Source organism: Cryptomeria japonica, chromosome 5 (assembly GCF_030272615.1).
Source record: "Cryptomeria japonica chromosome 5, Sugi_1.0, whole genome shotgun sequence".
Taxonomy (NCBI): Eukaryota; Viridiplantae; Streptophyta; class Pinopsida; order Cupressales; family Cupressaceae; genus Cryptomeria; species Cryptomeria japonica.
The window spans coordinates 711006306-711020454 of NC_081409.1; the positions used below are offsets into that span (position 1 = coordinate 711006306).

General features: G+C 34.0%; 1 protein-coding gene across 1 annotated transcript in view; it reads left to right on the forward strand.

Moving 5' to 3' along the window:
* Positions 1-1655, forward strand: part of LOC131042181 (G-type lectin S-receptor-like serine/threonine-protein kinase At2g19130) — a 2166-nt gene extending 511 nt beyond the window's left edge. The window contains exon 1 of the mRNA XM_057975514.2: positions 1-1655. This exon is cut by the window's left edge and continues 511 nt beyond it. Within this exon, the coding sequence (XP_057831497.2) occupies positions 1-1655 (1655 nt within the window).
* Positions 1656-14149: the final 12494 nt, after the last annotated feature.

A 14149-nucleotide genomic window follows, 5' to 3' on the forward strand; every position in this document is an offset into this window, starting at 1 on the left:
AGCTAATCGGTTGGAAAAATCCTGCTCCTGGGCTTTTCTCCTTTCAGTTGGATCCATCTGGAGCTACACAATTCGTGCTGACATGGAACGATTCTGTCCAGTATTGGAAGAGTGGAACTTGGGACGGTAAAATTTTCAGTGGGGTTCCTGAACTGGTAAATGGAGACTTGTACAATCTCAGCTTTGAAAGTACTAGCTCTGGTTTGTATTTAAGTTATACAGTGCTGGACGTGGTCTCGTGTTTTATAAAAGTAAAGTCCGGAGCAATACAAATATTTTCTTTGTTTGATGACACTAAACCATTCATGATAGGGAATCGCCCCAGAGATCAATGCGACGTATATGGTCTTTGTGGCGCTTATGGAAGCTGTAACTCCAACAATCTTCAGTTCTGTAGCTGCGTGGAAGGTTTCTCACCGGCAGACAAGAGCGCATGGGAATCACAAGACTGGTGGTCAAGTGGCTGTGTTCGGCAGGGCCCATTAAACTGCAGTACCGAAAAAGGCAGCACTGACGAATTTATCGACGCTGGTACAACGTTGCCTGATGATTCAGCTTCGTCATACCCTGCACCCACAAAGGAAGACTGCCAGAAAGCCTGCCTGCGCAACTGCTCGTGCACTGCGTTTACTTTCAGTTCTCCTTCAGGACCCTGCAAAATCTGGTCCAGAGATTTGTTAAACATGCAGAACAGTAGATTGTCTGTCTCCATTCGAGTAGCTGCCTCTGCGCTTCCAAGGTTTCATAAAGCACCGCCCTCCTCCAAACTCAAAACCATAATCATAGTGAGTGCTCTCGCTCTCGCTCTTGCTTTGAGTATCATTTTATTTTTAATGTGGCAAAGGTATCGGCTACGACAACCAATGGACACATGTGAAGACTCCTCAGAGTCTTCTCTTAGAATGTTTAGTTACATGGAGTTGAAGATTGGAACAAGGAATTTTACGACTAAGTTGGCGAGCGGAGGATTCGGCTCAGTGTTCAGAGGATCTCTAACAGACGGCACGCTTCTGGCCGTAAAGATGTTAGAAGGTTCAAAACAACAAGAGAAGCAATTCAGAGCGGAAATCAGTTCTCTTGGCAGCATACAACATGGGAATTTGATCAGGCTTCGAGGGTTCTGTGCCGAAGGATCCAAAAGGTTGCTGGTTTATGATTACATGCCCAATGGCTCTCTAAATTCCTTGCTGTTCAAAAGTAAACCAAAGAAACTCGACTGGAAGACCCGATTCCAGATTGCTTTAGGCTTTCTCAATGAAAGTAAGTCCAAAAGCAAACTAAAGGTACTGGACTGGAAGACCCGATTCCAGATCGCTTTAGGCACTGCACGAGGTTTAGTTTATCTCCATGACGAGTGCAGGGATCGTATCATTCATGGAGATATAAAGCCCGAGAACATTCTTCTGGATGGTAATTTTTCACCCAAGTTAGCAGATTTTGGGTTGTCAAAGCTTGTGGGTAGAAATTTCAGCAACGTACTGACAACAACAAGAGGAACGGCATGGTATTTGGCTCCTGAGTGGATATCCGGTCTTCCCATCACTTCCAAAGTTGATGTGTACAGTTTTGGTATAACGCTCTTGGAAATAATTTCTGGCCGAAGAAGTCTGGATACAAGCGTGCAAGCTTCAAGTCAGTATTACTTTCCCGCATGAGCTGCAGCTCAAATTTGCCAGGGGAAGATGATTAATATTGTCGACGAAAGTGTTGCAGCGGAGGCAGATGTTGAAGAGGTGAGAAGAGCAAGTGTTGTAGGATTCCTATGCATAGAAAGGCAGGAGGAGAGGAGGCCAAGCATGGAACAAGTGTTGCGGATGCTGGAAGGGACGATGGAGCCTCAAACTCCACACATGCCGAGTTCCGCAATCGAGGAGAACCAAGCAGACAGAACCGAGACTGATAGCGATAGCAATTCAGCAATGTTATCAAAATAATGTAAACGGGGAATGCATTTTAAAAGGTAGGAGCTTGCACAAAAGGTTAGGTGTATTGTAAAGTGGGTGGTCCTATATTGTTTTCTTCAATGGGAGCTATGGTGTTTGAATTTCATTATTGTTATTTATTTAATTGGAATTTTATGATATCTTAAAAGTATATTTAAATAAACAAGTGGGTCGTCTTATAAATGAATAAAAAATTAATAGATGTTAGTAGTTTCGTTTATAAGATCTTTTGTTTTAATAAAATAATTCTTAAAACCCTTCCATAAGATCAGAATTTTAGATTAACTATTTATAAATAGGTATATATAACTTGTGTAAATATAAACATATTTATTTATTTATAAATATCAAATTTGAATTATTTTATTATATTGAATGCATTTTTTCTATGAGAGGGAACAAATTTTAAAATCAATCGTAGAAAACGTCCAACAACAATACAAGATGGTGGAAAGAAATTTCATTATTGAATACTACCTCCAATATTCTTAATCATGAAAGCTCCTTAAAAAATATATTATCAATACAAGAAACATAGACAACTCTATATTATTTTAAGGTTCTTTTCCATAGATATAATCCACGGGGGCTTCACTGGCTAGGCAATATTATATCATGTGCATTCATATTGGGAGGTTCAATATCCCAAACATAAGGGTACAATATATTTCCTATCGATGAAAATAGGGGTTTTTTTAATTCGGGCTATGAAAAAATGCAATATTTTATGAAAATAGAGGGGCTTTTAATTCAGTCCATGTATTGGGAGGGGATGACAAAAAGGAGTTTAGGACAATATTTTTTGAAAATAGGGGGATTCTTTGTATGACATGAGTGCACGTGTTATAACCCAGGGTCACTAAGTGAAGCCCCATGATATAATCAAAGATAGAAGAAGACATAATATTTCATTATTTTATGTCATGCAATCTTACTTTAGATTTTAAAATATAATTGCCAATTGTATAATATTGGTGTATGTGTGCATGGTTTGTAAATAAATGTTAACTTTCTTTTCATTTAGTAACATTGAACAATTTTTTTTAAAATATAGAATTATTGTATGGCATACTTTATATCAATTACTAAATAGAGTTTTAAAATATTTTTTTGTTATTAAATTTGTATCTATATGAAGTATTATATATTGAACATATATACCCTTTGATATAATATTTTTTAGATTAAATTATAAGAAACTTAATAGTATAAATCTTGTAGCAATTTAAAGCCATAAGAGAAATAAAGAATTAGATAAATATATAAAGAGAGTGAAAGGAGGAGAGAAAGACGGAGATATATGGAGAGAGGGGGCATTAGAGAAGTATAGATGGAGAGAAGAAGGAGATAGAGAGAGAAATGGAGATAAGGATAGTGAAGAATGAAAAGACATAATTAGTAAAAGAAAAGAGAAACTAACTTTCAATCAATCATTTTGTGTTCACAAATTAGAAAGTAACAAATAGATAGAGATAGAGAATGTGAGAGAGATATGCACATATGTAGAGATGTGGAGATGTGGATATATAGATAGAGGAGGAAGAGATATAAGAAATATAAATGGAGAGAGAGTTAAATATATTAAAGAATTTTAATAAATCATTATCTCAAGAAGTACACACACACACACACACACATTTTGAGGATAAAACATAGATTAAATTTTAATCAATCATTTTGTGTCAATAATTAAAATTTAAGAGATAGATTTATATATACATTTAGAGAAAGATAAATCTACATTGAGAGTGAAAAAGAGATGGAGGGAGAAAAATAAAAATTTCACCATATAGAGGAGAGGCAATGAGAGACTTGTGGCTTGTGCCTACCTTTTAGTCTTATATCAATTGTAAGTTTTTGCATGTAACAACAAACTCTTCAAAATCTAATATGTTTTTGAGTGAATTATTTAGGCAAGTATTATTTGTAGTGGTTTAATCTTTGTATAATTTTCTTGCTATTTCTTATAATACATGACTCTAAGAGTTACACATGGTAGCATATAATGAGGGCCCAAAGCATCATTTACATATTTATTTTCAAGATTCTATTCAAGTTGATGATGTCGTCACATCTAGTCATCAAAATTCTCTTAATTATTTATGCAAGTTGTCCTTGGAGATAAATTTGATAATGGTGTTGATGGTATTCCCTAATGGTTGTTTATAAAGTATTGATGGTTAAATTGTCTTTGATTAAGGGAAAATAAGATTTTGAGGGGACACTGAAATCCGAAGTACAAAGAGTTGTCAATAGGGAACACACAAGCAACCAAAAACTCAGCAATAATAAAAACAAAAAAATACACTTCTAGCATAGCAAGCCTAAAACAAAGAACAACACAAACCTAACAAAGATTATTCAAAGCTTCGACAACTTTTGTTTCCATTTGGTCCAACCTATGAGTTAGGTTCTTCAGATCTTGTAGCTCATGCTTCACCAGATCCTTGGAATTTTTAACGTTCCCTCATGTCCAAGTAAAGGACCATTATCATCATTGACCTACTTGCAATTATATACCTTATCAAGATCAATGATAATATTATCCCTATATTTAAAGGCTTGCAAATTATACCATTTATCCACAAGAATTTGAATCCCTTCAGCACTATTATGAATTGTTTTGTAGCTTAGTTTCACTAATTTCGTGAGATTGTCATTAATGCTCTTCATTTTTTCTTCTAACAACCTAAGATAGATTTCATAATCCATTTTCAAGGGAGAAACATCCTTAGCCACATTCTCAAGACTCTCTAGCATCTTTTTCTTATCTTCCTCTATGATATGATTACCATCGTCAATCTTAGAAGTAGATGGATACCACCCTTTTCCAAAGCATCCATTTTACTCTTCAAGGACTGAATGTTAATATTCACCTAGTTCATTTCTTAGAATAACCACTTAGATATTCAAAGATAGTCTATAGTTGCATTTATGGCAATGTCCAATTAATCTGAAGGGTTCTCATATTTTCCACTAAAGAAAGGGGAAACAGTCTGCAAACCCCTTTGGAAGGGAGGGTGATTAGCTTTGTCATAATTAGCTCATCTTGAAGAGGGAGGGGAAGGAGAAACTCCATGGAAACCCCATCCATAAACTCATCTTTCTTCATATTGGGTTACATATTGATGACTATGATCTCTGTTCCAACTTAAATGAAAGACAGCATCCTGAGTCACAGATTCTTGGCTTTCTATTAATTATCATTCTGCCACATTAGACTGTGGTTGGATTAGTGTCAATGATTACTGCAAAGATTGCGAATATTGCTCATTTCTTCACTACTACTATATTTTCACTTGACTTTGTCTCTGTTGCTACTACGGTGATCTTTAGTCATTTCTTGTCCTTTATGCTGCTATAGGATGCTGATAATGAGGGTTATCTTTGCATACCCCTGCTCTATACTTTGACTTAGATTGGCAATGAGCATTGTCTTTATGGTTTTAGCAGTCTTGTGATCTGCCACCAAATACTTGCTATGATTTCTTTTTTTGTTGTTTGTGTTGACTAGATTGATCTTTGGCCTAAAACATGCATATTGCTATCCTTTTCTTTCTGTTGTTTGTAATGACTTGATCTTGTTTCTTGACTATCTTTAAAGACCTGGGACTTTCTTTCATCTCAAAAATTTTGCCTCTTTATTCATTGTTCTCAATAGTTGTGAATGCATTATCTTCTTTGATGACTTAATAAAGCTTTGGTATTCAATCCTTGAAGCTCTATGACATGACTATCAGATGGATTGATGAAGAATTTATTCCATTATAATCCCTCCTATCCTACACATACATTGGACTATTATTGAGTGGAGGATAAACCACTATCACCTCATTTTGAAATCTCAAGGCTCTATAACTTGATCTATCATTAAAACTATGATCTACCTAGAATGAATTCATAGCAGTAATGGTTGCACCTATAATCTATGCTCTTTTCATACCTTGTAGGAGACTATATTGCATCTCTATTCTCAGTGTTTATATTACCAGTCAAAGATGCTTCTAGTGTGTGACATTGACTGGTTTAATTTGAGGCTGCTCTCTTATAATTTTCAGTCATTTGATTCTTGATTCTCAATATGATAGTGATCATCCTTCTAATGCAAGCAAGGTCTATAAAACATAAAATTGACTACTTTTTCTTACTATGATTCAATTCTTGATCCCTATTAAATCACGTAGAGTGAATAGGTATAGTATCAAGGATCAATGAATAGTAACTAATATCTACAAACCTTTTAGATAATTGTTGCCATGATATTTTTTTCCATTGTTAAGTAATTTTGTCTTCATCATTTTCCTTTAGTGCTAACTCTGCTATCCTTGTCAAATATATTCATTGATTTGACAAAAAAATTGTATCTAAGGCTACCAAAATCTTCTAATGATGAATATTTACTATGTCAACATTTTTATCTAAGGCTACCAAAATTTTGTATCTAAGGCTACCCACTTTTTTTACAATAAGTGCAAACATTTACTATGTCATCCATATTTTTGTTTCTAGACAAAGTTTGGAACGTTTGTTGTTCTTTTCTATTAATCTTTTCTATGTTATAATTGAGATTGAGTCATTTACAAATGTGGCATTCATATTGAGGAGTATCGTCAATTTCTTTCAAATATGTTGTTGTTGGATTTTTTTTCCTCACTTTTTAATTTTTGATTTTTTTGTTCTTGATCTGGTTTTTTGTGTACTATTGTTAGTTTTGAAAACTTTTTGGACTTGTTTAGTTGTTGAAGACCATTAATTTTTTTTATTTTTGAATATAATTGATAACCAATGCAAACAAAAGTCTCCTCCTTCAATTTTTCCTTCTAAATAAGGCATTGTCATTTTGATAATATAGCCTTGCCAAGTAGCAATGCACGGAATTTTTGTAATATATGTTTTGGTAAGTCTTGTTGTATATAAATTTTTTGGCTTGAAGGATTGTGTTTCATTGAACTGCAAAAGGATTGTGCAATGTACAGTCTTAAACTTTGAATATCGAAATCTTGAGCCATTAAAAACTGTATAGAGTGGAAAAGACTTTCACCATAATTTTTTATTGCAACTGTATGCTTCTCTACACCTTTAATTTTCATTTGAGATGCAATGCTTTCCCAATAGGTTTCTAATGATTTACAAAAATCAAACAAGTAATTTGATGACATAATAGTATATGGTATACTAGCTCTTTTTCACATCAATGGCTCATAATGACCACAAATAGGGTTTTCATCATGAAATAGTATAGAGTATGTATTATTTTGAATATTATTATTGAAATGTAGGTATTTTTTTTAGTAGTTGACCACAGAGAAATTTATATGTTTGACCATTTGGAGATTGATCGTATACAAAATGTATCGCCCCAAAGTCCATGGTTTGTATCTAATATAGTAGTTGATGCTGACAATCGCATCTTAGCTAAATATGTTGTAACATCACGTAAGCCATGCATCTCTTACAATATATTTGGATGTAATTAATACATAAATGCTTGCAAGGCATCAATATATTGTTTCGATAGTGATAATAAAAAGTGATCAATCAATTCATTTGGCAAATCATTTGATGTGTAATGAAAATGGAGCAAGACTTCGAGACTATCAAATAAGCAATTGCCTATAGTATAGGGAAATGATTCTAGCCTAAATAAGTTTGCATTTGGTAAAGCAATCTCAATAGTGGGTGCATTTTCTTATTTACATTTGTTATAATTATCTACATTGAAAATGTTAGACATCTTGTTTTGTTTACTAGTATGCAATTGCGTTTTAAATTCATGTAATGGTTTTTGTTTCTTCTTTCTTACATTATCTTCATGTATTATTTCATTACTCAATTCAAATAATGTGTCTTTTTTCCTCTTTTTCTGTTTAATTTTGCTTCTTTTATTAGTTGAAAATGTTTACGTTGAACAATTTGTTTGAAATGGTTGGATACTATATGTTTTAACAATAGGTTCATAGTGTATATATGTATTATCTGTTTTAAATGATATAATATTAAATGATTTGTTAATGGATTTTCAAATCCAAAAACTTGTTCAACATTTTTAGTTGTTGAAGACCATAAACAAATAGTAATATTGAATATGGTTGCTAGCCAATGTAAACAAAAATATCCTCCTTCAATTTTGCCTTCAGAATAAGGGATTGCCAATTTGACAATACAGTCTTCCCAAGTTCGAATAGATGGAATTGTGTGAAGTATATTTTTTGTTAAGTAATGGTCATTATAGTATTTCACAAATCTAGCATTACTTTTCCTTGCATTGCAAAACGGCTATGCAATGTATAGTATCCAAGATAGAGTATCAAATTCTCCATCCATTAAGTAGCATATTGCGATAAATAGACTTTCACCACAATTTGTTGTTGCTAGTGTTTTTTTTTTTGTAGACCATGAAGCAAGGAGATGTTTCTCAGGTGCAAAATTAAAGAAGAGAAATAAGAACAAAATGGGACACAAGGCCAAAAAGAATGGCAAAAAAAAGATGAAAATTTACAGCGAAACCAATAAAAATAATTGGAAAGTGGAAAAGATAAGATAATTGTCAGGAAAATGTGGTAAAAAAGATTTATATCATCTTAATTAATTTACTTACTAGGATAATCAAATATTGTAAGAGTTGTCTCTACTTAAGCCTCCTCTACAAGGTTCCATTTGATCTATCTGGAGGATATATTTCAAAACTTACAAAATAGATTCCTCCTACAAAGGATATGATTAAATTAAACTATGATAGGATTTTTAAGGGAAATCCAAAAAAATAAAGCATTAGGGTTATATTTGTGATTGTGAAGAAAAATTAACAAAATTTTCTTACATGGTCATACCAAATAGTATTAAAACTTAACTGGGTTGGAGGCTTTTATTTTTGGTGTAGAACAAAAGTTCAAACAGATTTAGATTTCCTGCAAATCGATAGCCAACTGGAAACTTGAATACATCTTGGATAAAATCAAGCTACAATTAAAATTTTTTGAATACTATTTTAGAGAAGCAAATGGACACGCCCCACCAACTTTTGAATACTAGTATAGTGAGGGAATCTGGAGATCCTCCCAAATACAACTAGTCAAGTACCACCCAAATGCCACTAGTGTGCTATCAACATCAGTGAGCTTTCCAATTGGCCACTTGATGGCCACTAGTGTGTTACCTATGTAGCAAAATTAGGAATTTTTAAAATCAGTTCATAGCATTCACCAAAATATTTTATTTTTTAGGATCATATATAGCTAACGAAGAACTCTCTCCAAGATAATATTGTTTCCTTTAATATTCTATTTTTGTTGGTCTTAGGGATCTAAAAGTGAAATATCATTGGTACATAGTTTTGGACATAAGTCTTACAAACATAATTAAATTTTTAATTTCAAACAGATATTGGAGAAAGTTTGTATTGTGCTAATATTTTTAGTTTGTGGCATTGAGAGGGCTCTATACTTGTTTGGCCATTTGTAGGTGCTTCAAATTCTTTATGTGATTGTGAGAGCATTCAAACAATTCAAAAATTGAACCCTTAAGGGAGTGAATGTTTTTATGTGATGATTATTAGTATTGGTTCTTTCTCATACAATTTTATAGGTATTTTCAAAGTTTAGAGTTTGATGCTAATCAATACTCAAATTTTACCCTATTTTCAGGACACTGGTTGACATGTGTGAGAGTTGGACTCTCATGTTGGCGATAGTTGATCAAATAGGTATTGTCTTAATCATGAGTATGGTTGTGTGGCTAATTAGGTACATTTATGCATAGATAGAATATGATTAGGTTTGTGATTATTTTGTAGAGGATTGGTTTGGTGGTAAGAGTATTTTCTTATCTCCCAGATGCTTGTTAGATTCTTTGACAATGGTTACTAATTTGTCAACCTGTTTGGAATAATATATCTATGGTTGATTTAAATTTAAAGTCTTCATGTCTATAGGGTTATCCTCTTTGATATCTTAGTTTGTAGGTTATGAAAGTGATGATGATTTTGCATGGTTTATTACTTGGGATCTATAGGTTATACAATTATGTGGGATAATCACCCATTTAGTTATTTTTAGATGAATTGGATATGAACTATCTATATCTATATTTATCTATTTTATTTTTACTTGGTCTTGTCTTTTGTCATTTTTGCATTTGTGTGTTGCATTGGGAAGACAATATAGATTATTAGTGTTCTAAGATTGTCAGTAATTATTAATTATAGCATGTGGTTTTATCATGTTGTCACTAATATCGTTGATAGATAGTTTTGTGTTTAAGCTTATTAAAGTGATTGTTTGGAGATGTATGATTGATTCTTCATGTTTGGTTATGGTTGTATTTTCTTGACCTAGAGCTTAAGTGGTTCTACTTGTTCTTTGGTGTTGCAAGATTGGAGTTTAGTGTGTGTGGAGCATATATGATCTTCACCAAGGAATGATTGTCATGATATTATATGTAGCTTATTATGAAGGTTCAATATGAGTTTCTAAAAGTGATGTCAACTCATTGACTAGTGATGGATAATAATCTTTAGTATTTTTAGATTTTGTCGAGGAGTTATTTGACCCTTTTTCTCTAGTGGAAGTTCTTCCAGAATTGTATGCTCATGATTAGGAGATAATTATCCTCATGTGAGTGGAGATATTGATTCATTGTTGAGAGTATTTTTGTTGTTGTTTCTTATTATATTGTCGATCTTAGGTTTTTGTTATGATATAATATGGGTTTCATTTAGACTAGGATGTGCGAATAGATTTGTGTCTTCCTAGGATGAGATATTAGACCATAGTGTAATATCTGGGTTCTTGAATTTAAGGATGGAAATTTGACAATATTCTTATAGTTTCTCTTGTTATTGAGTGTGTTGGTAATTTTGTTAGAGGACCATGAGATTGTGGTTTTTAATTTTTATCTTAGTGTGAATTTATTATTGGTAGGTGATCATGGATACTAGGAGATTTATGTGAGAATGGAGTTCTCTTTGGATTAGAGAAATGTTTCCATTGTGTTGCCATTGATGTCAATGAGTAATGGTGTCATTGATGTCAAATAGTATAGCATGTTACCAGGATAAATCCTATCACTAGTAAGAAGAGGATGTCAATTGGCATTATGGTCATTGGAGTCATTAGTACACAAGTTAGTGTTGGCTTGTGTTGGAGACATAAGTTGGGATGTTGACCGGTGAATAAGCATTGGAGATGGTTTGCATTATGGTAATGCCAACCGGTGAGTGATGTGTTGGCAGTGTATGGTTTCCAACTAGTAAGCCAACAACCAGTATGCAGTTTGATGAAAATCAACAGGACACCCACCAGATGTAGTTGTTGTCATAGGATGAAGAGAAGAATGACAGAAAGTGTGCTGCCTCAAATAGCAAGCAAGACATATGGAAGTCTATCGGTTTATGTGTAGAAGATGTATCTACTCAAACAAGGAGGTCATATTGGTGCAATATCAGAAGCATAATGAGCAAAATATGATGACAACCATTCCCACCAGTCATTGGCCAGTAGATGACAAGGATCCATTCCCACCAGTAAGTGATGTTTAATCTCCCAACATGCATGGAATGCATCATAATCCTCTAAGATAAGACAATCAGAGAAGTTTTAAATGTAGGTGGTTGATGACACATACTAGATGATCAAAGTGGAACATGAGGATGCCTTGGGTGCATGAAATCAGAGATGTGCACCAGATCAACAAGAGTAGACATGATGAGATACTAGAACAGAGAAGGAAGACAAAAGAAGTGATGGGCTTGTCACTTTGAAAAATCAGTTGAGGTGAGAACCGAGCTAATAAAGAAGAAATGAAATATTTGGCATAGTAGACATGGAGTTACACTAGAATGCAGATGCAGATTGATGAAATGATAGTGGAAGACTGCTAGCATGATGTTATCATGCATGGTATCGATATGAAGGGAGAAGTAGTGTCAACTGGTAAACATGGCTATCAATATACAAGAAAGTGCAGATGTGAAAGGCTCCGATCAGATGAAGATGGTCATAATGACTCACTTTGGATATATGTTGTGGATTGGCATATTTGGTGACTAGGAAAATGTGATCCCATCGATAGAACAGAAAAGAGCTGGCATACAGGTTAACCGGTTAGAGCATAACTGACAAGGCAAGAGGACTGGTAGTATAGAGTATGCACTAGTTGTGTGTTGTGGTCGGTGGCTAAGCCTAAACCGACATAGTGGCCCTAGATGATGTGGATGCCAATGATGATGACACATAGGAAATAGGTGGCATACATGCAGTGGAGGATAAACGGTGCTTCGATGAGGTAGTTGGTGATTGGTCGGCATTAATATTGATAGCATAAATCATGGGTTGAGTGGAGGAGTTTGTGGCTTGAGGAAGACTGAAAGGTGGAGGTCTATTTTCTAATGATAAATGTAGGTTGTGTAGATAGAGATCTGATTTGGCGAAGGAAACAACTGAGACATTTATGGTGACTAATAGAGCAAGACCAAAAAAATAAGTTAGAGTTTTCTATATTTAGAAGACATGTATTCTAAGTAAAAATATGATGGAAGTGATTATTTTTTACAGGCTATCAATCCGAGCAAGATCTGATTGGATTAGATACAGATTGGGTCGGTAGAAGAAAACCCTATCGCGCCAAATTTGAAGTGATGTTTTGGCGGGAATGTGCAAAGATAAATAGGTAGAACAAAGATCTAAGCTGGTTGATTGTGCTAGATGATTAGGTGTCATATATTGAAGTGCAGTGTGTGAGAGTGTAGCAGAGAGCCAACTAGTCAGAGAGTTCATCAAAGATCATAGTGACTGAGTGTTGGGAGGTAAACTGGTAAGAGGGTTTAAAAGGGGGTTAAACCGGTGAGGCCAAAGTAACTAGTAAGCTGCTAAATATTGTAGTAGTTAAGTGAACCGGTAGTGTTCCAACCAGTAAGGAGGCAACATAGTGTGAAGTATTATAAAGTGAGAATCAAGGGAGATTAGGTGAGGTAGAGACTTAGTAGTAGAGTGATCAAAACTAGTAAAGTCTGAACCGGTAAAGTTGTAATAAAGAGTGAAGGAGAGAAGGATTAGTGTGAGGAGAGAACCAGATGAGAACATATCAGAGGAAGACCAGTTCAGGAGATTTGAACCGGTAGAGTGACTTGATTGTAAGAGGTTACAAAATTCATTTGTAACTGAGGTATTACTTTTGTATTGTTTACATACATTGTAATCACTAAGTTGGAGCTTGATGCAGGGGTTGGTGCTCCTTGGGTTGGTGCCCTAAACTTTGTAATACAGTGTTCATTGTGAGGTTGGATTGGAGCTATAGACTCTAGCAGCATTTCTCACCAATTTTTTTCCCATGTTTGGTTTTCCTCGTGCATCTGGTGTTATGTGATGTGTATTTGTGTGTGCTTGCATCTTGATGTCCTCTCCTATCTCACCGCTATATTTACTTTGTGTTATATTTTCTAACTGGTACACACACTTAGGATTAAAAAGGTTAAAATATTGAAAACACACTGATTCACTCTCCCTCTTAGTGGCATCTTGTGTTCTACAAGAAATTTATTAAGATGGGTCCAATGTGAAGTGGCTTTGGAAAGGAGAACAAGGAGCCTAAGCCTAAACATGGAAGTGAGTTCATGATTGATCTATAGTGGAGATTATTCTTTGAATAAGAAATGATGGCTTGGTTATCCTAAATGAACATTCTCATTCCCTACTCTTGGTTAACTAGGTAGCTTATCATCTAAAAGGTCTTTTTCCCAGTTTTTTAGGCATGTTATGTTTTATGCTTTATTTTATCATGGATATAGATATTAAGATATGGATAGTTTGTTCTAAAGGGATCATTTGAGGAATGTTTGGCATGGTTTCCCCTTCTATATTTGAGTTCTTTTATGATATCATTGATGAGCATCATAAGATATTTTTATTGGATGATTTCTTTATTTGAAATGATTAATTTAAGTTTAATTTCCTTGTTATAGAGTCTTAGAATCATGTTTATTTATATGATACATATGGTTTGTTTGATTTATGAGAATAATTGGGTATTTTTGAGGATTTCATTTAGTGTTGTAAGTGGGTATGGTTTAAAAGTTCTTTTCCTTATTATATGGCTACTTCTTAGGGTTTTAAAATCATATGATTTGGGAGAGTTGTGCAAATATGTTATGAGAGATTATGGAACTATATGTGTTGCATATGTGTATCATTGTCTTGTTCTTTATACTATAT